Source organism: Ovis aries, chromosome 12, assembly GCF_016772045.2.
Source record: "Ovis aries strain OAR_USU_Benz2616 breed Rambouillet chromosome 12, ARS-UI_Ramb_v3.0, whole genome shotgun sequence".
Classification (NCBI taxonomy): Eukaryota; Metazoa; Chordata; class Mammalia; order Artiodactyla; family Bovidae; genus Ovis; species Ovis aries.
Window position 1 is genome coordinate 36870914 of NC_056065.1, and position 25876 is coordinate 36896789.

The window sequence follows — 25876 nt, forward strand, 5'->3', positions numbered from 1 at the left end:
AGAAGTTTTTTCTATTAAAAAGGCTTAACAAAGAAGTCAACTAAGACTAATATATAAGGATTCACTTATAGGCATAGTACAGTAGCATCATGTACCTAAACATTTACATTGATTAATTAGCTAAATGAAAGATTTGCTGGAGACATTAATCCTTGTAGACTGAGATTATCCCACTCATTTCATCCTCATTTTTTGTTCAACTGGATTAATCTGTAGAGAACTTAATGAACTACTTAACACAGTTTAATGGTAGTGAACTAGTTACTTGATGTGTTAATAAATTTTAGCAATTTGTCTCCAAGCAATCTAAACACCAATTTTCAGTAAACCATATACAGTGTATTAATGCAAAATAAGTAAATAATATTCTGTATTATACAACAAAATCTACATATCTTACTCTGAATTTTAATAACATTTACCCTAAGCTTTCTAAAGCATAGTTCACTGTTAGACTAACATATCTGCTTGCCATTTGGAGGCAGTAATGGTGTAATACTAAGAACGCTGGCTCTTACCAAGCTTAAAGGCCTCACTATATTACCTAACTGCTTTTCGGCTAGTGCCTTAAAAATCTCTGAGCCTTAATTTCTACATTTGTTAAAACAGGGTCAATACTACTTTGCCCTATATACCTTACACACTGTTGATGATCAAATGAGACACATGATGAAATAAATGTCAGCTTTGTTGTTGTTTAGTTTAGTTGCTAAGCCATATTCAACTCTTTTTGCAACCTCATGGACTGTAGCCCACCAGGCTTCTCTGTCCATGGGATTTCTTAGACAAGAATCCTGGAGTTGCCACTTCTGTCTCCAGGGGAGCCTCCTGACCCAGGGATTGAGGTGGATTCCTACCACTGAGCCACCAGGGAAGCCCAAATGTTAGCTACATGCAAGTTATTCGTCTTTGTATAATAAGATTCAGACAAAAAAGTACCTTAAATTTTATTCTTTGAAACTCTTAGAAGGCTCCTAAGACATTCCATCTTCTGAGATAAAAAAAGTAAACAACTGGCATAATTGTTGAGAGTATTTAGAGAGAAAAAAATGTAATGCCATTTAATGTAAGGGCTGTGTTAGAGCCAGAGTCTCACGCTCAAGAGACTGTTCGCTTGCACTGGTTTGCTTCTCTCTTCAGAACTGTCACATAGCTATTGCCACTCGGTCTCCGGTTTTCACATCCCACTAATTAAACCATTTCATTGCCTTAGATGGAATCTTACCTATCACAGAGTGTTATTTCCTATAAATAGTTTTATTCATTTCAAAAAATTTTACCATGCATTTCGGATTGGTTAATAAAGATGGGAAGAACTTAAAATTATTTCTACTGGTTATACTTAGCTATAGCAATTATTACTGAGCCTGAAATAACATGTTTATATATGCTAAAATAATGTCATTTGGACAACTGAATATAATTATAATAAAAATTTACACAGATTTGGATATGTTTAGATCAAATCATACACCCTGAAAAGGAGTAACTTAAAAGTAAACAGGATATTGTCTTATTACCCAAGACCATGGTTTAGATTCTGCTGTATATGTTTTAATCATGATTTAACAAAATTCCATTTAAGCTAAAAAGCAATTCTTGCAAATATCCCAACTTCAATACAGCTAAGATCAAGTATTAGAAAACTTCACAAAAATAACATTTATTCCACTATTAGGTAAGTGGATCTCACTACACTCAATGAATCTATTTTCTTTGACACACAATTATTTACTCAGTCTTTATCTCTGATTATTTCCTGAGGATAAATTCTTAGAAAAGAAATTACAGAGTTAGGGAATTTTAGGCTTCTGTTCTCTGTTACCAAATATAGTTCATTGAGGTTTTGTCCATTTAAATGCCCACAAGAGGTGTATCACAGAACCTCTTTGCTCCCATGTGTGGATATAAGCATTAAAAATTATTTTGCAGCTGATAGGTGAAAATGGAAACTGGCTGCTTTATTTGTATTCACCATGACTGGAAAAATTACTAAAGTTAGAAGTTTTTTTAAAGACTTCATGAAGCATGTTCTCCTCTGAGAAAAAGTTTACAGGGAAAGAAATTAGGAACAAAAAAGTTACATACTTAATAAAGCAGTGATTTTAATGATTATCTTTAAAAGATTTAATAAGTATTTCATAATAATTCATTTAGTTCTTAAAATGCTGCGGAGCAAACTGTTGGTCTCAATATCTATCAAAGAAAATGTTTCCGTGAGGTTCTTTTCATTTCTTTTGATCCTTCCATATAATTTCTATACTCCTGCCACAGTAATGAAGGTCACTAAAACTTATACTAGGAGAACAAATGAAAGAATTTGGCTTATCAATTAAAACTTTATAGGGGACTTATCAAATAAGGGATTTTATAAGCATATTTAATTTTACCTCAATATATGATAATTTCTCAATTGCCAAATTAAGGGCTGTAATATAGATAATAATTTATCTTTTGAATAACTGCTTTAACATAATATCCTAATATGTAATTCAAGGAATAATACAAAGGGCAGTAAATATTAATACTACACAACGCCTTTTAGACAGGGAATATTGAATTTTAAGGTTGCTTTTCTCAAGTGAAATAACTGAGTTAAATAGTTGAGTATAATGAAGGTGACCTTATAGCTAAAGAATAAGTCAAAATTTTACATTTGGAGTTTCATATGAAGGAAAAATTTTGATAAAAGTTTTCTACTTACATATTAAGAAAATAATGTGTTAGTCCTATCTAGTACTTTTTAAAATTGTACAACTGACTAACATTTAAAATTGTGCAAATGACTAACATTTCAACAATGATTTAATGTTTTAAAGAAAATAAATTAGAGAAAACAGAATAAAATATATACATGTGAAACATCTATATATTGAACAGAAAAGTTAATGGCCAAGTATTTTAAGAAAGAGGAAAAAAGAGGCGGGCACACACAGAGAAAATGAAAGTGTGAGAATCAGATGGCTCAGATAATTCACACATCTAGTTCATCTCTGACTTTAGTGAAACCATCAGTAAGTGACATCACTGTGCCAACCACAAAGAAGAAATCCAGGCCCTCTGAAAAATATTTTTCAAAGCCCCAAGGATATCCAAGCAGTCCCTGAAATTTTTTTCCAGTTTATGAAAATTGGATTCCTATAAAAGAAAAATGGACCATTTTTACTGCAACAAAAACTGATTTGTAAAAGCTGGAAACAGTTTAAAAATTCTCAACATGAGGTTCTTGTTAGTCTTGAAAAGTAAGAGTTATAATAAAAAAAAAGGTTCAAAAATATGGTACAGATACATTGTATATAAGGGGGGAAAAAGCCAGTCATACTCCTATTATTTTTAATTAGCTTCAATAGCAAGTTCCAATTTACTTTCTAATACCAGTTCAGGTTTTGGGAGTGCAAGATTTACATCTAAACCTCTGGGAATGGCAACCCAATAGCTAATGCCTTGGAGCCCTAATATATTCTGCATTACCCCCTAAATGTTGGGAAATTCTGGTGGCAAGAGGTTCAAACTGATAGTGACACATGTCTAAAACCTGGGATTCGCTAACTGCCAGTATGTATTTTATTAAACACCCAGTCCCTCTTGTAGAATAGGATGGATGAGCTTAACAATTTTCACTGGCGTCCAATTAAACTGCCTTGCTATATTACACAGATGTAGACATTCATATTAAGAAGGGCACCCTGACTTGGATTTTAAGAAACATACAATTTGAACTATTTAAAGCATTCTCTAAATTTGACTCAGTTTCCCCATTTTAACAGATTTGTCACAGTATGAAATGTGGTCATTTTAGAAAGAAAGAATTTTTTTCTGAACAATTAAAAAAAACCTCTTATACAAATTAGAAATTTATTCATTACCTTGCAGAAATCTGGGATCATATACTTCACCTGAACCCACTGAAACTGATATGTTAAAAACCCACAAAGACTGAAAAGTCATGAGTACTGGCTGAACAGCATGCCACTTGGCACTGTCATACTCTTTCATGTTCTCAAATCATTAAAAACATTTGTAATTATAAACATTCACATTTTATATATTATTTAAAAATTATTACTATTTCAATTAACTTGACATTGCTTGTTAATCAAAGACATATGATGAACAGGGAATGAATTTTTAAGTCATGTGGACAATTTTCCTGATTTAAAGGAAAAAAAAAAAACCTCTCTAAACAGATAACATCTCCTGTTCTTAAAATCAGCTTTTTCAATATTTAAAATTTAATCGACATTTTTCTTTCATAATTAACCCAAATTCTTCATGTTGTTCATTAAGTCTGTTTATTCTCATTTCAACAGTAAAGAAGAAGAATAAGAGTTCAACATCTTCTGTCTACATTTTTTAAAAAATCCCACTTTGCTTAAAATCAATTAAAATGAAATATTTCAAAAATATTAATTTAAGTCAATGATACTTGATCTAATAGGTTTTATATTTACCTATTGGATCCCAGAAACCTAAAGGTAGCCATTAGTTTAAAATTTCACATCTGGGACATTATGCATCAAAATTATCATGCCAAAATATGTGAACAATTGTGGAGCAATTTATAATAAAATATTTGTAGAATTAAAAAACTAAGTCAGACTAAATCCACAGTTACTACAAAGAACAAAATAGGAATCCCATTAGAAGACAATCCTAATCAACCAAAAATAATTGCATAACACAGTAAATGATTCTACAGAGGATCAATAAAACTATGCAGCAAAGAAGAACTATGAGTTTTTGGCTATATTCCAAGCTTTCTTTGTATCTCTGTTGATAAAATTTAGAGTCTCTTTTTATTCGATCTGTTACCTACAAAAAAAACTAAGGAAATTCACTGTAAATTATTTCTTTTGGAAATACAAAAAGAAAATGATACAGTTACTACATTTAAGGCCTGAAAAATTAAAAAAGACAAGAGATGAAAGACTTAACTTTCTCAGGGGAAGTTCTTTTTAAAGGGCAAACAATCTCAATTTAAAATGATTATAATAAATAAGTATACCATTTTTTTATTTGAAAAAATATATAGTCTACATCAAGTTTTATTAACAAATCCTTTAAGCCAATGTTACCATCACATGTCTTTTATGATGTGAAAGAAGCTACTTATGGTTTTTTAATGTTGAAAAAGAACTAAAGGTACAAAAGTAAGAGAATTTTCCCAAAGTCTTTTTATAAAAAGAAACTTGTTAACAGAACTGAGGAATGAAATTCTGAAATCTTTGGACACAGTACAAAACTTAGTGAGTGTAGCCATCTCCCAAAACATACAATAAGGTTCTTAAAAATCACATAACTATACAAAACATTAGGTCTTTCTCAAGTAAGTAATGCATGGTTAGTTTGCTTTTTTTAAGCTGGAAGTATATGCAGGAGACACAAAAGCAATGTTTTGTCCATAGTGAAACACAAATGGCAGAAAAATTAATCTTAAGTGCTATCAGCAAAAATCTTCAATATAAACATTGGGATTATATAGCAAAATAATTTCTTCCTTTTCTAATTATGTTTCAGAAAACATTTGTACAGTGAACCGTCATACAATGGAATATATTTGGTATAATAATTAAATAGAATCTCTAATTATAACTAATACAGACAGAGGCATCAGAAGTAGTCAAAAGCCATATGCTTTCTGGTATTTAATCATGTTTAATTTTTTTTCCCTAAAGCAAGTAGTTTCTTACCATGACAATCTAGTGCACCGATGAAACAATTTCTAAAGTATTATTATTTATTTAAAGTTTACTAATGGCTACTGAATATACTGAAGGATATTGCATTCATAAAATACTCCTGTATTTTCTACTCTGCTTTTAAATTTTGTCATGACCATCAGTGAATTGTGAAACCAATATAGTGGGTCACAATCTGCATTTCAAAAATAGAATAGACTAAAACAGAACATATCATTGTGAATTACATGCAGGAAGAGTAACTGCTATTTTAAGAATTTTACTACTGAATTAAAATGGCTAATATAAAGTGATGATTCAAGAGTTATAACACATTGGTCACAACTGTATTAAAAATTTTTTTTTAAATTTAATTTAATTTTTTAACTTTTTTTAACACCAAAAACATTTTGCAACTGACAATGTTGTGATAGTTTCAGGTGAACATGCAACTGTATTCTTAAAGCACACAACTGTATTCTTATTCTCCAAACAGAAATATTTGTTAATAAAATATGTAATTTTAGAAGAGAAAATTAAATTAATAATTTAAAGAAAAAAATAGTCTTAAGGGTAAAAAGACTACACCTATTCTTTGGACCATTTTAATGTGAATTTGCAATAGTCATCCTAAATTAAAGTATTATACCTTAGCAATGATATGAAGGGAAAACTATTATTTATACTTTCTGGCAAGATTTTTAAAATCTATGAGATCAGCAATGAAGCAGAATATCTGTTGGAAACTTTATTATAATTGTACAACAGTGCTGGCATGTCAGGATTTTTCCTTAAATATTTTATTTGAATGCCATGCAAGGAGGAAAAGTCCTTAATTTAATCAGCACATCTACTTTTTAAAAATAGTGGTATCTGAGTAATTGTTAAAATACATGTATTGTGTTATTTTATATTTTATTGCATTTGGAAAACATGAAATAACCTGCATCATTAATTTGTCAAAAGTACTGCCTATTTCAATAGACAGCCTATATTTTCCAAACTGAGGGAAAAAAATATATTTTTTTCTTAGAACTGTGATATCTTCATTTTTTTACATAGAAAAATGTGACTCTGTAAGTTAATTTAAAATCAAACAAGCATGTTCTTGAAAATATTCAGGATTTGTTTACTCTTTAATGGAAAAAGAAAAACGGGAAGTGATGAGAGAATTTTAGCTTTTTAAAATCAAGGGAAACACCATATACTAGATTTTTCTTGGAAGACTGTTTACCTGCCAGCAAATGAATGCTGCCCAACTACATCTCCGTTTTGAAGGTGATAATCATTGAAGAAATCTGGACTCATGGCTCCTTCAGAGGCAACTAATCCATCTAGAAAGAAAATAGTAACTAATGAAACATCTTTGTAGGGAATAAAAAGGAAACTATTCTATTAAGTAACACAATAGAAAATAACCTGTATATTTAGTCCAGAAGAAAAATGTTAGCATGATGTTCAGTTCTCTCTGAGAGTATGAATGAATAGCATACATAATTGTTCTGCACATTTATTAAGCATCTACTATGTTGCAGTGGCTTCCCTGGTGGCTCAGTAGGTGAAGAGTCTGCCTTCAGTGCAGGACACTCAGGTTCAATCTTAGATAGGGAAGATTCCCTGGAGAAAGAAATGGCAACCCACCCCAGCATTCTTGCCTAGAAATTCCATGGACAGAGGAGTGTGGCAAGCCACAGTCCATGGGGTTGCAGAGTCAGACACGACTGAGTGAGTAACCCTACCTATGTTGCAGTCCTATTTTATTACACAGATGAATAAGACACGGTCTCTGCCTTCAAGGAGCTTATAGTTTTGTAGAAAGACAACAAAAGATAGAGGGTGAGAAAGGATAGAGAGGAACAATAAGCCTATCAGGCTAAGACAGAGAATGAGTAAGGAAATAGAACAGACATTAAATAGCATGGTTTTGGTAAAGAGCAACACTCTAATATATTCCACATTTTATATCTGGGCAGCTTCATTTGTGTAGCATGATTAGGGAATTATATATTTCAAACAAGTGAATTTTTATATAACCAATGCTTCACACAGACACACACACTTTGGTTAGAAACCCTTGTAAATACATTTTACATTAACTGTGTTTTTACAAAGTATACTGAATATAATTTAAAAACTTCTTGATAACACAATCTTCATTATAAACATCAACCATTATATAGTAATGCCCTAGGTTATTACTAAATGGCTATACTACCATGCTTTTTGAGTACTTATTAATTTGCTTATAAAGTGTTCCTTTTCCTAAACCTAAGAATTTATTATTACTCCTTGCTGATTTTAGATACTGCTTTCCCATTTGCTCCAATCTAAGAATTCAGATAACCTATTTTTGATAGAATTATGAATAAGTTGGGCTTCCCTGGTGGCTCAGAGGTTAAAGCGTCTGCCTGCAATGTGGGAGACCTGGGTTCGATCTCTGGGCCGGGAAGTTCCCCTGGAGAAGGAAATGGCAACCCACTCCAGTATTCTTGCCTGGAGAATCCCAAGGATGGAGGAGCCTGGTGGGCCCCAGTTCAAGGGGTCACAAAGAGTTGGAGATGACTGAGTGACTTCACTCTCTCTCACTCTCACTCTCTATGAATAAGTTAAGAATAAGAAGAATCTGAGGAAAAAAAATCTCAGTAATGGCTTCAGGGCTGTTATATATGGCTCTTGTAATTACTAGTTGAAAAGCTCTGAGACCTTCTAAAGTTTAAAGTGTTCCAAGTTGGCAAGTGACCTCGAGGTAAATGTTGGCTAGGTTGCATCCACAATATTGTTTATAAATTTGGCACACAGTAAGCAAGCTATTTAGTAATGAGATGATCATTTTATACTTATCATGCAATAAATACTTTGCTAGGTCCTGTGGAAAAAATTACAATACACAATTTCTGAAAGGAGTTTTATGTTAAGTGAAATATAAAATAGACACTTAAGATGCAATTAAATAATATATTTTATTAATAAATGATTATATAACAGGAAGGGATTTATGTGCCAAATGAGCACTGGAGGTGAAAAAGCTATAGCTGGATTACTGTGTTCTGCAGAGGTTAGAAAGTCCCAGTTGGAAGGGAGGGAGGAAGAGGTGTAACTGATTTGAGTATCAATAGATAGTTGGGAATTAATGACAAAATCTGTTTAAGAGTAAGGGTATTAAAAATCAAGTATATCGTAAAATTAATAGAGCTTGCAAATGAATAAGTAAAATAATTTGTATTTCCATAACACTATCCATTTGCTATATGGATATATATAGGCTTCCCTTGGGGCTGAGCTGGTAAACAGTCTGCCTGCAATGCGGGAGACCTGGGTTCGATCCCTGGATTGAGAGATCCCCTGGAGAAGGGAAAGGCTACCCACTCCAGTATTCTGGCCTGGAGAATTCCATGGACTGTATAGTCCATGGAGTCACGAAGAGTCAGACATGACTGAGTGACTTTCATTATTTGCTGTATACCATATATTAAAGACTTGTATTGGTATTTAGTTGTTGAATTGTTAATCATACCTTTGGTATTTACCTTATTACTTTAGGAAATTTTAAATACTTAAGAGGAAGCTTAAAAGCTGAAAATTCTATAAACCAAAAGACCAGCTAAACACAAAAAAGTTACAAAAACAAAATTATGGGAATGCCAAGACACCACAGATTGAAAGTTAAGCAGCTAAAAAAATTATTTTTTATCCATCTAAGACTTTGTTAAGGTCTGGCTAAAATTAACAAGGTTAATACTACAAAAATCAACAAGTTTCTCTGTTAAATTAAAACCAAATAATTACAGATCAAGTTTTATGAAACCTGCCAATTTTAGAGGAACAAAGCAAAGTAAAATGCCAAAATAAAATGTATACCACACATTGAAAATGAATACAAAGATATTCAGCATGCCAGAGAATAAAAGATTCTAACACTCAGAAATATAACACTCAGATAAAAATATAACACTCAGATAAAAATACAACCAAATAAAAATACCCGAATTATACTTTAAAAGTTTATATTACATGAAACATGGTCTAGTGAGGTGAACTAGACGAGGAAGAAATTAAATTAAAAACTACTGTTAAATTCTCAACATCTTCATTTTGATTCAGAGTTCTCATTGTCTTCAAAGGGAAAAATGAGTAAAAAGGATAAATGGAATACAGGAAGCTACAAACAGGGATTTCATCAAACAGAGATGATACTAAAAAAAAACCTGAGTTTAAAGATTCAGCCAGAAATTTTATAAACCCAGAATATAGCTACTTTAAGAAATTTTATAGGCCTAGAATATAATAAGTTTAGTAATAAAATAAGCCTGATGCTATATACATAAAAAAGGGTAAATTTATACTTCTGAACTTAATTTCTAATAATCCTAAGAAACTACAGTTCATTCAATAAACTATACCTTGTACACTCCCCTTTAATGACTTGACAAAATTTAGGTAACTCTAATGTATGAATAATCATTCTTCATTAGAATGAAATTAAATGATATCTTAAATCTTCAATACAAGCAGTTTAACTTCTTTGGAACTATCTGTTTCTCAGTATTCTGTATCCAAAATTAATAATTCTTTTATAGAAATACTAGAAAGGAATTATGCATTGTTGATTGCAATCATATTCAAATAAATTCAGAAGTATTCTTCCCAGGCTTCTACTTTACCTCACTGGTTCAAAGATAGTAGCAAGGAATCAAAGACTTTCATGTGATGTTTAAACAGCCAGAGAACAAAGAGAAGACAGATGATATATACCAAACATTTTGTAAACTGTAGAGCATTATATACATTAAGGTTATTAAATTATTTGAAACCTTTTAGAGCAGTTATGTAACACACCTTTTTTGAGGTGCTCTAAGTAATGACGATCAACTTCTGCTTCACTGACTACACTAAAGCCTTTGACTGTGGATGACAACAAACTGTGGAAAATTCTTCAAGAGATGGGAATACTAGTCTGCCTTTCCTGCCTCTTGTGAAACCTGAATGCAGGTCAAGAAGGAAGAGTTAGAACCAGACATGGAACAATGGACTGCTTCCAACTTGGGAAAGGAATATGTCAAGGCTGTATATTGCCACCCTGCTTATTTAACTTAAATGCAGAGTACATCATGAGAAATGCCGGGCTGTTTGAAGCACAAGCTAGAATCAAGATTGCCGGGAGAAACATGAATAACCTCAGATATGCAGATGACACCACCCTTATGGCAGAAAGCGAAGAGGAACTAAAAGCCTCTTGATGAAAGTGAAAGGGGAGAGTGAAAAAGCTGGTTTAAAACTCAACATTAAAAAAACGAAGATCATGGCATCTGGTCCCATCACCTCATGGCAAATAGAAAGGGAAACAATGGAAACAGTGACAGACGTTATTTCTTGGGCTCCAAAATCACTGCAGATGGTGACTGAAGCCACGAAATTAAAAGATGCTTGCTCCGTGGGAAAAAAGCTATGACAGTCCTACACAGTGTATTAAAAAGCAGATCAACAAAGGTCCATCTAGTCAAAGCTATGGTTTTTCCAGTAGTCATATATGGATGTGAGAGTCGGACCATAAAGAAGGCTGAGCACTGAAGAATTGATGCTTTTGAACTGTGGTCTTAGAGAAGACTCTTGAGAATCCCTTGGACTGCAAAAAGATCAACCAGCCAATCCTGGGGTTGCAAAGAGTTGGACAAGACTGACTGACTGAAAAACAACAACAAAGTACTGATGATAATATGGTTATGAGTAAAATGGGGATATGTACTAGAATAAAAATGAAATAAAAGCAAATTTATTGCCAGTATAGGTAATTTGTCAACTTTGTCATTTCTGAAACTCAATTTAAAAAGGCTAACAAATACATGAAAAGATGTTCAACATCACTCTATCAGAGAAATGCAAATCAAAACCACAATGAGGTACCATTTTACACCAGTCAGAATGGCTGCAATCCAAAAGTCTACAAGCAATAAATGCTGGAGCGGGTGTGGAGAAAGGGGAACCCTCTTACACTGTTGGTGGGAATGCAAACTAGTACAGCCACTATGGAGAACAGTGTGGAGATTCCTTAAAAACTGGAAATAGAACTGCCATATGACCCAGCAATCCCACTTCTGGGCATACACACCAAGGAAACCAGAACTGAAAGAGACACATGTACCCCAATGTTCATCGCAGCACTGTTTATAATAGCCAGGACATGGAAGCAACCTAGATGTCCATCAGCAGATGAATGGATAAGAAAGCTGTGGTACATATACACAATGGAGTATTACTCATCCATTAAAAAGAATACATTTGAATCAGTTCTAATGAGGTGGATGAAATTGGAGCTGATTATACAGAGTGAAGTAAGCCAGAAAGAAAAACACCAATACAGTATACTAACACATATATATGGAATTTAGAAATATGGTAACGATAACCCTGTATGCAGGACAGCAAAATAGACACAGATGTATGGAACAGTCTTTTGGACTCTGTGGGAGAGGGAGAGGGTGGGATGATTTGGGAGAATGGCATTGAAACATGTATAATATCATATAAGAAACGAATCACCAGTTTAGGTTTGATGCAGGATACAGGATGCTTGTGGCTGGTGCACTGGGATGACCCAGAGGGATGGTATGAGGAGGGAAGAGGGTAGGGAGTTCAGGATTGGGAACACGTGTACACCCGTGGCAAATTCATGTTGATGTATGGCAAAACCAATACAGTATTGTAAATTAAAATAGTAAAAAAAAAAAGTGGCTTACACATATTGCGCATAAAAATAAAAAAACTACAAAAACTCTATCTTTTTATATACTGTTACTGAAATACATTTATTTCTAAAAGTCAAATGGAAACACAATATTAAGCTCTTTGGTGAACTAGCTAAAAGTGAAATGACTGTGTGGGAGAACATGGATATCAACAATGGAGAAAGAGACAAAAAGAAATGACTAAAATAGATAAATCATAACTTATTTGGCCACACTTGATAAGATATATCACATAAATATACAAGAAATGAAAATTACAGTTTTACAATGATTCTGAGACAGAAACTAACCATTTTAAGGTTCATATTCTATAATATAGTTATATACTAAATGCTAAGAAGATTCACTACAATTAATAAAGAAGAACAGCAAAAAAGTAAAAAGTCATTTAGAAATGTGCTACAGTCCATGGAGTCGCCAAGAGTTGGACATGACTTAGTGACTGAACAACAATTAAAATAGCAATACAGCTTTACAGATTATAATATACTTCCTCTGTGGGTAAAAGGTTTAAAGCAAACAGCAGCAATTTCATAATAGAAAGGGAATTAGTAACTACAACCACAATTATTTTAGACTAAGAAAAATAATGTAACTATAAAGATATGCAGATGATACCACCCTTATGGCAGAAAATGAAGAACTCAAAAGCCTCTTGATGAAAATTAAAGAGGAGAGTGAAAATGTTGGCTTAAAGCTCAACATTCAGAAAACGAAGATCATGTCATCTGGTCCTATCACTTCACGGGAAATAGATGGGGAAATAGTAGAAACAGTGTCAGAGTTTATTTTTTTGGGCTCCAAAATTACTGCAGATGGTGACTGCAGCCATGAAATTAAAAGACGCTTACTCCTTGGAAGAAAAGTTATGACCAACCTAGATAGCATATTGAAAAGCAGAGACATTACTCTGCCGACTAAGGTCTGTCTAGTCAAGGCTATGGTTTTTCCTGTGGTCATGTATGGATGTGAGAGTTGGACTGTGAAGAAGGCTGAGCGCCGAAGAATTGATGCTTTTGAACTGTGGTGTTGGAGAAGACTCTTGAGAGTCCCTTGGACTGCAGGGAGATCCAACCAGGCCATTCTGAAGGAGATCAGCCCTGGGATTTCTTTGGAAGGAATGATGCTAAAGCTGAAACTCCAGTACTTTGGCCACCTCATGGGAAGAGTTGACTAACTGGGAGGGACTGGCGTCAGGAGGAGAAGGGGACGACCGAGGGTGAGATGGCTGGATGGCATCACTGACTCGATGGACATGAGTCTGAGTAAACTCCGGGAGTTGGTGATGGACAGGGAGGCCTGGTGTACTGCGATTCATGGGGTTGCAAAGAGTCAGACATGACTGAGCAACTGAACTGAACAATAAAGAGATGTTAAATATATTCCTATTTCATATAATAACATGAAGATCCATTTTTAATTAACCTCCAATTAAAATAAATAAATTTATATTAAAAAATAAAGAAATAAACAATGAAAAAAATAGCAAGAAAGAAACAGATATGTTTTGACATATTTAACTGTTGGAAAATACAGAAGGCAATACTAATGACCAGGAAATTGTTGTTCAGTTGCTCAGTTGTGTCTGACTTTTTGTGACCCCATTGACTGCAGCATGCCAGGCTTCCCTGTCCTTCACCATCTCCCGGAGCTTGCTTAAACTCATGTCCATTGAGTTGGTGATGCCATCCAATCATCTCATCCTCTGTTGTCCCTTTCTCCTCCTGCCTTTAATCTTTCCCAGCATTAGGGTGTTTTCTAATGAGTTAGCTCTTCACATCAGTATTGGAGCTTCAGCTTCAGCATCAGTCCTTCTAATGAATATTCAGGATTGATTTCCTTTAGGACTGACTGGTTGGATCTCCTTACAGTCCAAGGGACTCACAAGAATCTTCTCCAACGCCACAGTTCAAAAGCATCAATTCTTCAGCGCTCAGCCTTCTTTATGGTCCAACTCTCACATCCATACATGACTACTGGGAAAACCATAGCTTTGACAAGATGGGCCTTTTTCGCAAAGTAATATCTCTGCTTTTTAATATACTGTCTAGGTTTGTTATAGCTTTTTTCCCCCAAGGAGCAAGAGTCTTAATTTCATGGCTTGTATTCACCATCTGCAGTGATTTTGGAGCCCAGGAAAATAAAGTCTGTCACTGTTTCCACTGTTTCCCCTTCTATTTGCTATGAAGTGATGGGACCAGATGCCATGATCTTTGTTTTCTGAATGTTGAGTATTAAGCCAGCTTTTTCACTCTCCTCTTTCACCTTCATCAAGAGGCTCTTTAGTTCCTCTTCGCTTTCTGTCATAAGGGTGGTGTCATCTGCATCTGAGGTTATTGACCAGGAAGTAGCAAATACTATTTCATTTTTTAATAAAAGATAAGCCCAGGGTATCACTGGCCATTTAGCTTAACTTTTGTGGTTGAAAAACTTCTAAAGTTGCCTTTATCAGAAGCAGCCCTAAGTTTCATGGAGACTCAAATAAGATGGCTCAAGCATCTAAATAAATCTGTAGTATTATAAAATTTCTCATGTTTCTGAAGATACAACTGTACATAATAAAAGACAAGGACTACCACTATCTGGATTTCCATGACACATATCAAGAATACCATAGATATTTTTTTAGTTGATGAACTATTTATGAAAAATAAAGTAGATAAAGAGTACAGATGGCTTGATATGAGAACTGTAACAGTGTAATCCCTGCTGTCAAGTGTCTACCATATTCAAGCTACAGGTATAAAAAAACAACCACCACGAGGCTATCTAATGATAACATTTCACTCCTCAAATGCTTCAATTTATTTTTCCATTAGCTGTGGCTGTTTCTAAATTTAGATATATAAAAAGATGTACAATTTAGATTTCTCACAAAGCTTAAATTGTACATTTTAATTGTATCTCACAGAAAAATGTTATGATTTTCATTTTAAGAGGTTAATTTAAATGAATTGATTTTGGAAAAATGGAATAATTTTTTAGAAATCTGTTCAGAAGCTAATTGTATTGAAACAACAAAGTTAAATACTGAAGTGGTTAAAAGCTTTATTCGTTTTTGGAAACTGCTCATTGATTCACACTGAAAAGAAGCTATCAATTTTCAAAGCAAGAAACCTGATTCTCAGAAATTCTGATTTCTATTATCAAAAAATTCATATCACATATATTTTACATTATTTTACTTCATGACGATCTCACTAGGTAAGGAACAGCTGCTAGCCATTACTGAACTAAGAAATTCTGGTTAGTTGAAATTAATGATCTACTCCATCTGGGCTGAAACACAAAGCAGATTTCGTAACTACTGTTAAGTTCAGTTAGGAAGAAATCCATTTAATTTTGAAAGTAAAGTACCAACTTTCCAGGACTGAAGTACCTTAAATCAAATATAAAAATAATTCAGCCTTATGGGCAATATGCAGAGCATACAATTATGAAAACATATGAATGACTACATAGTAGGAAAAAAAGTGAGCCATTTACTCAGATACAATTACTTTCAATGCCTTTTATTTCCAACCTACTACAGATCTTAGAAATCCTTTCCTTCATCTCTTCAAACTAAATGAGTTCAATAAAGTAATTAATATTGGCAATAGTACAACACATTAGAAGGCAGAATATGCAACAACTTAGGCTCTAAGCACAGAATCCCTGGACAAAGGAAGATGGCACAATCAACAAGGGTATAATAAATGTAAGATTTATGTAAAAATTAAATTTTACCTTGAAAATACTAGCAGAGTGTAGAATGAAAAAAACTGTTGTTATAAACTGTCTAAATCTTCCCAATCAGAGAATCAAATAGGGTTACTATTTCAAAACTGAAGCAAGTGAAAGTCACTCAGTCATATCCGATTCTTTTTGACCTCATGGACTATGCAGTCCATGAAATTTTCTAGGCTAGAATACTGGAGGGGGTAGCCTTTCCGTTCTTTAGGGGATCTTCCCAACCCAGGGATCAAACCCAGGTCTCCTGCATTGCAGGCAGATTCTTTACCAGCTGAGCCACAAGGGAAGTCCAAGAACACTGGAGTGGGTAGCCTATCCTTTCTCCAGTGGATCTTCTGGACCCAGGAATTGGACTGGGGTCTCCTGCACTGCAGGCAGATTCTTTACCAACTGAGCTATGAGAGAAGCCCCAACTAACGCAAAACCATGGCAAAATGAGACTGTTAAAATTAAACACACTGGAAAACAAAACATAAATTAGTAAACTATATATTTAAATAAATACAGAATAGAGAAAAATACCACATTTTCAAACAGTAGTAAATCTTGAAGATGTCATTTTAAGTTATACATTCTAGAAAGTAATAAATTAAGAGCAATTTTCCTTGTTTTAATTTTCCTTGTTACAGCCTTTTTAATGGAGATCACATCAAAGACTACCTTGGAAAAAGATAATGATGAGTTAATAGGTTTGCTTGGTGTGTACTGATGTTATGTCTAAAATCATTAGCAGAAGACCATTTACCTACTAAAAGAAGTGCTTATAAACCTTGGGAATGAGAAAGGTGGCAGACAAAAAACCCCTATAGCATACATTAAAAGTATTTATTTTTGTCTTGGTTATCATCTTACCTGAGCTGTAGAAAAGGTCAGGTCTCTCAAGAATATCTCCTTCATGGATGTATGGCTCAATTCGATCATCACCATACAAGTACTGCTCACTCTCATCCATCTGACGACTTTCTACCATCTCCAGCCACTGAGAGTTATGCCAGCGAAACTTCTCACTCTGAATTTTCTTGGCCCATTCTTCATCATATTCCTATTGTAAACAAATAGTCAATTATTTTTTATAAGTTTATGAAGGAATTTCTTTGATACTCAGCAGTAATTATATCTTACAAGATAATTTGAGGGGGCTTTTGTTTCAGTTAGAGGAAATATTAAAATTACCTTTTTGGAATAATGTATGCAATAATCAATAGAAATCAATTTATTACATATATTAAAGACATCTCTGTTTGGATTACCAACTGCTACTGCCGATGGCAAAAACTAGAAAAGCTCAAATTTCACAAATTCTTTATCTAAGTATTACTAGAATTTATGTAAGCAGCCTGACTTAAACTTCCAAATAGTTCTGTGACTATAATTATGTGGCACTAATGACAGGTGGTTAAGCATTAAAATTATATCTTTTGCTATATCTTTTTTTTTAGATAACATTTTCACTAGCCAAAAAAAAAAGAGCAACATTAAAGTATTTCTTCTATAAATTGAAATGGTTTACTACAAAAAAATAAATAGAATTTAATTCAATTATGTTTCAACAACAGAAATGATAATGTCTTATTTGGTCATAATTATTTCTTTAAATATCTCCTGTTTGGCAATGAACTCTTGAGGAGCAAGATTGTGGTGTATTCACTGTATCCGTAACATCTGTTCACAGAGAACTTCATTGGTGGGTGTTTTTGAAGGACAAGTAGACAAGTTATAAATATTAGAAAAGCTACAGCTGAACCTATCTAGCTTCACCGGCTGTGGCTACTTCTGACAAGTATATTCACTTAAAAATCATTGGACAGTACCATGGATTACTTGGAAAAAAGACTTCTGGTATTTCTTGTCATTCTAATCACAGGTTCCTTAGTATTAAATTCCTCTGTCATATCTTTAACACTTTTGTTTATACTTATTTTTTTTTAAGTTGGAAAGGTACCAGGCAATACTATTGTCCTCCAGTAGTTGAAATGATTACAATAACTTTAAATGCGAGCAATTTTCATCCAAAGCTAAGTAAGGCACAAGTCAAAAACTGTCATCACAGAATAAATTTCTGGGATGTAAAATAAGTCTGAAATTTTATAATAAATGTAATTACTATTATCAAAATTTTTCTTGTTAAATTTGAAATTTCACATTATTGGTATATCTCTCAGCAGTGTCAGCTGTCATGCTGTGTGTTCTATAGTGCACAACTCTGAAACTTGTACCCCCACAGATCAACATTCTGAAATCCCTAGCCTCAGCTATCTTCTGTTTTTATCCTCAATGAATCTAGCTTAGTAATCATGGCAAAGTCATAGTTTCTTTATGTCTCAGAGTCTAAATTTATAGATACTAATCATGTGGTATGGTATTACACAAGAAACATTGGATAAGAACCCAGGTCTTATCCTGGGTTCTCCTTCTAGGTTTGATACTAGCGTAAGCATGCAACTTTCTAAAAGTATTTCAGTATCTTTCGGTCTCAGATTCTTTAATTACAAATCAAATCTAATATTTATTTAAGTTCTAATGTTCTTTAAATAAAAATCTATGATTAACACCATTACTTCATAAAGCTGTCGAAATAACTATCCCTCTGCCAAACTGAAGAATAGCAGCAATATATGGAGTTCATCTTTTAAAAATTACATAGCAATTCTAAATGAATATACAGTATCAGAAATTTAAGAAATTCAACATGTATCAATTAAAACCAATTCCCTTTAACCCCTCTCCCCCAAATCTCTACTTTCCTCTTACACTACTACCTCTTCATCATCAGAAAATAACTCTGGGAGCTCAGATGCTCAAAAACAGCCAAGAAATGTCATCCAAATTTATCAAGCTATTGTGGAAATACTCTAGAAATATAGTTCTTTTTCTTTGTTTTTGAAATGCTTCTTTTCACAAGGAGTGCACCCTAACATCCTTGCTATGGAACGTTAGTTTGTCTTGTATTTAAAGGTAAACATGCCTTGTCTTTTATTTTCTTCTCTTCTCAAGTCATGACATTATTATCTTAAGCACTAGTTTTCAAAAACTCTGTAAGTATCATTAGACTTTTGATTTGATTTTAGGTGGAATGTGTCATCCTTTTTGAAGTCCTGTATCATTTTGTTTACTACTTAACCACTGAAACGTTATGAGGCCTTAACCAGCCTATTATCAGAGCCTGTTCACTATCAGGAAAACTCTTTGTCACTGGCTTCCGTCACACCTTGTATCTGATTAACACACTATAGGGTAACATAGAACTACACAGATCTGCTTTGTGTTCTAATGTAACTGATGGAAAACAGATTTCTCTTTCTCCTTTAATGTGGCAGCCCCCTAATTGAGAATGTAATATGGTTTATTTAATACAATTCTTCATACTAAATTAAAGCAGATCTAGAGTAACTGAGTTGCTCATTAAGGTTACGGTATTAGCTGCTAAAAAGATGCCTTTTATATGTTAGAAAATACTTCTTCCCAATAATATGTATACACAGATATACAAGTAATTAAACACACACACATAACAGAGTTGTTGATTTTTTTATGCACATACTACCTACTTCTCAGTAGTACTGTCCCAAAAGTTGCCCTTTAGTCTTGACTATAGAATTTTCTAACCAGATCTCAAAGTAAAATTATCTCTTCAACCTGTTTAGAGCACTGAGGAGGCTTATCTGTGTAATATCACTTCAAATATTATGCCCAAAAGTAAAAGATATAACCAAAGGAAATTTATTTAAGTGAGAAACCATAACTTTTTTTCATACTATTTTTTTTTAATCCAACTGCTGATAATTAAAAAAACCAATAGTGTAACATGCATAATACTGGCAGGGACTACACACACACACATGCATGCGCGTGTATGTGTGTACGTGTGTGTGTGTGTGTATGTGAATGAGGAGGACATGTCAACCCACTCCAGTATTCTTGCCTGGAGAGTCCCATGGACAGAGGAACATGGCAGGCTACAGTCCACAGGGTTACACAAGAGTTGGACACGACTGAAGTGACTTGGTATGTATGCATGCACATACACACACACGTATGTATATATACACACACACACGTAAATTCTAACAAACTAGGAAAAGCCATAAATTTCTGCAATATAAAAAAGAACTCCAAAAGAAGACTAAACACTAAACCCAACTGGGTTTATCTCATAAAGTCCAATCTGATTGCATGGAATTGAGAATACACAACAAACTTACAAATCTGATAAATAAAAATTTGTGAAGACTGTTAAACAAACAGGAATGAACTCCACCTGCACTGGAAAGAACATTTTAGAAGTTTATGACAACTCATTCAAAAATCCCTGCTCTGTGCCCATCACCAACCTGCAAGCTAATTTAAAGTAACTACTTTCTATTCATTTTACCAATTTCTATCCATTCCATGCCTTTGAAATCTTCTCCTGAAATAACCTGAGTTTTAAAGCTAACCCTATGAAAACTTCTCTACAGCTTTCCTTTTCAAGATGTTGTATGACATTTTTAGAAGTGGTCTTCCTTGCTGGAAGTTTATTAATAAACCCACCTTTCCTGTCTGACACAGACTTGCCCTGATAATTTTTGTGGAGACTCTAACAAACAATAGATGTGTTAGAAGTTAATGCAAGCATACATTAGTTTACCTCCTTTCAATATGCCAGTCTTATTAGATATAATTGTTTCTATCCTAGAATGAAGGCAGCACCTTGTTTTCCTAGTTTGAAATAATTCCAGATTATTACAATACACACAATTTGCCAATGGTCAAAATTAAGAGTTATTAAAAGTAAAAGGCTGCCATTCAAAATCTCAGTGACACAAACCTCTGTTAGCATCAAACCACATGTAGCCTGTGGCTGGCTGGAAAGACAATAGACATCAGTCTTACCAGAGAACCTAGGCTCATTCCCTTTTCCATAAACAACCTGTAGATACAATTTGCCATTAGTACAGAGTATCTATTGATAGGGCCATGTGGTAGTACTGCTCCTAAAAGGTCAGTTCATGTCTAGACAACAGTAGCCTGGTATCCAGATTGTAAATTTTTATATTCTAGAGACTTCATGTTGCCTTTAATTTTCAGTGTCAACTTTAGTGTTTGGAACATAGCATGTGCTTACTAAACATGTATTAGATAGTTGACAACCCAGTAATGTCAGGGGAGGAAATCATTTATTAATTGGGGAGGAATTTGAGGTTCTCAAATACTTCATACAAAGCTGAAGGAATACTGAGGTATAATAATCTAATGGGGTTTTCAGAAGCTCTCTATGTATAGAGGATTCTGTTCTTCCCTTGATAATTCCCAAGGCTTGGAAGAGAAAAGACAATCGTCAATTGCTGCATGATTGCTTTGGAAGGTGAGAAAGCTAGGTTTCTCTCTCCTTGTTTCCCTTTTCCTTTCTGCAACTACCCCAATTCCCCGCCTCCCAAAGCTACATGTAAGGCCTAGTCAGACCTGTGACAATTTGCTGATGAGACCCCAGAGACTGCATCACCAATCACGCAGTCCTCTATGGTAGAGAGAGTACTATGAACATATATCTGTTTCAAATCACTAATTTGAATACTGTATATAAACACTTTACCACTAGTGTAAAATAACATGTGCATAACCTGGGAGGCAAACACTTTACTGCAGATGGCATATTTCCCTAAGGCTCGCATGGCATCTAATTTTTCTTAGTATTATTTCATGATGTTTGTCTTGAGTGCAAGAAGTTTGTTTTCTTAAAGATAAACTGCCTTAAGCTACAAATACTCCCACTCTATTTTATTTTCTATTATTATAGACTACAGCTATCCTGAAATTACTCAAGAATCAAAATCTATAGATAAAAACATCTTAAGAGATCATCTACTTCCATTCTAGGCAGGTTTCTAACAAACAATTTTAGAAAGTTGGTTATTTAGCTGTTTTTAATGTTAACTGGACAATACTTTATATTATCCCTTGTCAGTATATTCCCAGTGTTTCATCATCTTTGCTGTGTCTAATCAAAGTTTCTCCTGTTTCAAATTAAGCCCATTCTCTCTTGTTTTACTCTTTAAAAAGATCTGGGACAAGCAAATAGCACCCTGAGTTGTGATCAGTAATTGAATTCAAGTTCAAAAATCCAAAGAATGGCAGCAACATCCCAAGTGAACCTGAGAAACTTTTCCTGATGCATTAAAATGGCCCATACCTCAAATTTCTGCCAAATAAGGAGGCCTAGCAAGCCAGGAGAAACCTCTGGTCTGAGGTTAGCTGATAAACTGAGTACGAATTCAACTTAGTCAACACAGATTCAGAACATGGGTAACTGAACACATGAAGCACTTCTACACTAGCATAGGTAGTTTCCTATTTTTCTACACTGTACTAATCAAGATCTTTCAGTAAACTGCACTATTCAGTTAACTTCTTTGACATGAAGTCTTAAAATGCCAAATTCAGCCATTCGGCAAGACAATCCTAAAGTAAACTACAAATACAACTATGCCTGGCCAAAACATATATTCCAAATAACTTTCCATACTTAAAATCCAAACTGTGAACAGATTATCTTCCCATATCATTTTAACAGTCAAAATGAACAGAAAATAATGTAAATGATTAACTGTACAGGTGGCCCAGATGGTAAAGAATCTGCCTGCAATGCAGGAGACAGGGTTCAATCACTAGGTCAGCAAGATTGCCTAGAGAAGGAACTAGCAACCCACTCCAGTATTCTTGCCTGAAGAATTCTATGGATAGAGGAGTCTGGCAGGCTAGATCACAAAAAGTGATCATGGGATCACAGAGAATCGGACACAACTGAATGACTTTCATTTTCACTAAGGAAAGGAAACGCTGATTCAGATTTTTAATCTATATATAAATGTCACAACTAGGATTGAATTTTGGTTTAGTTTGAACAAAACATATCAAGTGACCATCATATGGTAGATGCTTCATATATATTTTCTCTAATTTCTTTAATCTTCAGAAGTATCAATGTAAACTAGATCTTCAAAAAGTTAAATAACTTGCCTGAGATTATTCAGCAGGTGAGAGAACTAGAATCAGTTGTATTCTAAATGCAATACTCTATAGGGTCAAGCTACCACCTCATAAAGGTCAAAGGTTGAATCTAAGATCAGAACCCCTACTCAATGGAGGAGAAAAATGTTTCAAGAAGAAGTTGCTCCTGCTGGTGCAGTTCCCTATTGACAAGCTAAAATTGAGCCAGGGCCTCGGATCCTATAGGTGTATAGTATAGAAAGGTAAAGAAACATTCTTTGAATAGAATATGGGAAGTTTCCAAAGTCTGGTGTCCATCTACCTGCTGTATTGGACTTCTCTTCTAAGAAACTCAGCTATAACTATGACTCAGTTGGTGCAGTAGCACAGGAGAGGACTTCCAGATCACACTAATGATTACAATGTGAATATCTTTATTTTTAAAAATTTAATTTATTTTAATTGGGGGCTAATTTCTTTACAATATTGTATTGGTTTTGCCATACATCAACATGAATCCGCCACGTACACGTGTTCCCAATCCTGAACTCCCCACCCTCTTCCCTCCTCATACCATCCCTCTGGGTCATCCCAGTGCACTAGCCCCAAGCATCTTGTATCCTGCATCGAACCTAGACCGGTGATTTGTTTCTTATATGATATTATACATGTTTCAATGCCCCAAAATGTGAGTATCTTTAAATGGTCTCAGTTTAACAACTTTGATATTTTTGAATAACGTTTTAGACTTTTAAGTTTTCCAAAGTATGAAATGAAACAATCTAAAATTGCTTGGCAGCATATCAAACACACTTCTAAGTCTGATGTAGAGAGATTAGGTAAACCTTCAGATTACTTGTTCGAATTTGTTTTATACTAACTCACATGATCAGATAGCATTTTAGGGAACTATATATATAGGTAGCTGATATATCACCAGTTTCATTTCACTGATTCTTCTTCTCAGATGTCCTCTTATTCACAGGAGTTTTTATGAATGTAATAATCTAAAATAATTTTCTTTGTGAGTTTACATTTTAACTCTGACCAAAATTTGTAAGTCCTTGCAGGATCAACAAAGTAAAATGAAGACTGAAAATGTTCATCGGATTTCAAAACATGAAGGTCCAGATGACTTTCATAAGCACTATTTCAATGGAGTAATGGATGCAGAGGAAGAACTGGTAGAAAAGAGAAAGGAGAAGGTAGGAAAGATGGGGAAATGAAAAAATAGAGGAAGTAATATTTAGAGATTTTTTCAAAATGTGGATTCTAGAGAGAAAGACAGAGCTAGGACAGAAGATGCAGGGTGGGGAAAACTCCTACTTAAGATCAGAGAATTGAGCCCAGAGCTTAGAAATACTGGGAATGAAAATTTTATCTTATGAGAAACATATTCATATTTTACAATAAATATTTTTATAAGACTAAGCCAGTCTTTCGGAACTATCACTAACTTACATTCTTAGCCAAACCTACCTAATACAAACATCTAAATGTATTTTTACTTTCCATCAATTCTTCTCAAAATAAGGTAATTTTAAAAGTATGATAAAGGCGATTCATAACAGACTGATATCTCTCTTCTTTTTGCTTAAGGTAAGATAATCAGATATAGAATTTTAGGAAGTTTCTTACTGTTACACTATATATTTTATATACAACAATGACATTAGTGATCTCCTAGAAAATAGTACAAGAACCATGAAACTGTTCATAAACCCTGTGACCAGTGGCTTATGTGTTGAAACATCTTGGTTAAACAATGGTTAAATACATAAAGCTTCCCTATTTTAATTTATATATCAAAGCTAAAATGTCAATGTACTGATTTAGTTTTAAACCAGTAAAGATATATTGGTCAAATCCAAAAATCAGGTGATACCAAATAAACATGAAATTTCTGAACTAAAATGTAGGAGACTGACCATAAAGTACCTGTTGATTATCTGATTTTGTAATGAGATCACTAGCAGAAATGCCAGCCTAGAGGATTTCAAGGGCATTATTAATTGATTCTTTATAAACTTCTATTCTGATCCTTTAAGCGGCTTCCTTGGTAGCTCAGCTGATAGAATCCACCTGCAATGCCGGAGATCCCAGTTTGATTCCTGGGTTGGGAAGATCTGCTGGAGAAGGGATAGGCTATCCACTCTGGTATTTTTGGACTTCCCTAGTGGCTCAGCTGATACTTTTGAAACACTTAAGTTGAAAATGACTGAGTAGGTGATATTCAAGAAATTTTTTACAGGGTCACCCAAAATAATTAGTGTAAATAGAGTCCAAAGAAGGAACGAGACTGCCCATGTGTGTATGTCACAAGCAAAAAAAATATTCAAAGAAAGGTAGCATCTAGTACATCCCAGGTACAAGGGTCAAATCCAGGTGGAAGGGCAGCACAAAGTCTGAAGAAAAGTCTGCAAAGTGAGCAAGTTTCTATGCAGGACTCAGATTATCCCTCCGATCAAATTCTTAACGGTGACATATACTTTTAAAATTTCTAAAGTCATGAAAAACATTAAAATTTGGGGGTGTTTCATCATTCCAAACAGTTCTAACAGTTAGAATCAGACATGGCACAACGAACTGGTTCCAAATTGGGAAAGGAGTATAGCTGTATATTGTCATCTTGCTTATTGAACTTATATGCAAAGTACACCATGCGAAATGCCAGACTGGATAAAGCACAAGCTGGAATCAAGATTGCAGGGAGAAATATCAATAACCTCAGATATGCAGATGACACCACCTTTA

General features: G+C 34.0%; 1 protein-coding gene across 2 annotated transcripts in view; it reads right to left on the reverse strand.

The window, feature by feature from the left end:
- Positions 1 to 25876, reverse strand: part of KIFAP3 (kinesin associated protein 3) — a 146191-nt gene that overhangs the window by 24068 nt on the left and 96247 nt on the right. For both annotated transcript variants that reach the window (XM_004013680.6, XM_027975591.3), the window contains exons 18-19: positions 17009 to 17198; positions 6913 to 7012 (exon numbers count right to left, since the gene is read on the reverse strand). In XM_004013680.6, the coding sequence (XP_004013729.1) occupies positions 6913 to 7012; positions 17009 to 17198 (290 nt within the window). The remainder of the gene's footprint in view (positions 1 to 6912; positions 7013 to 17008; positions 17199 to 25876) is intronic.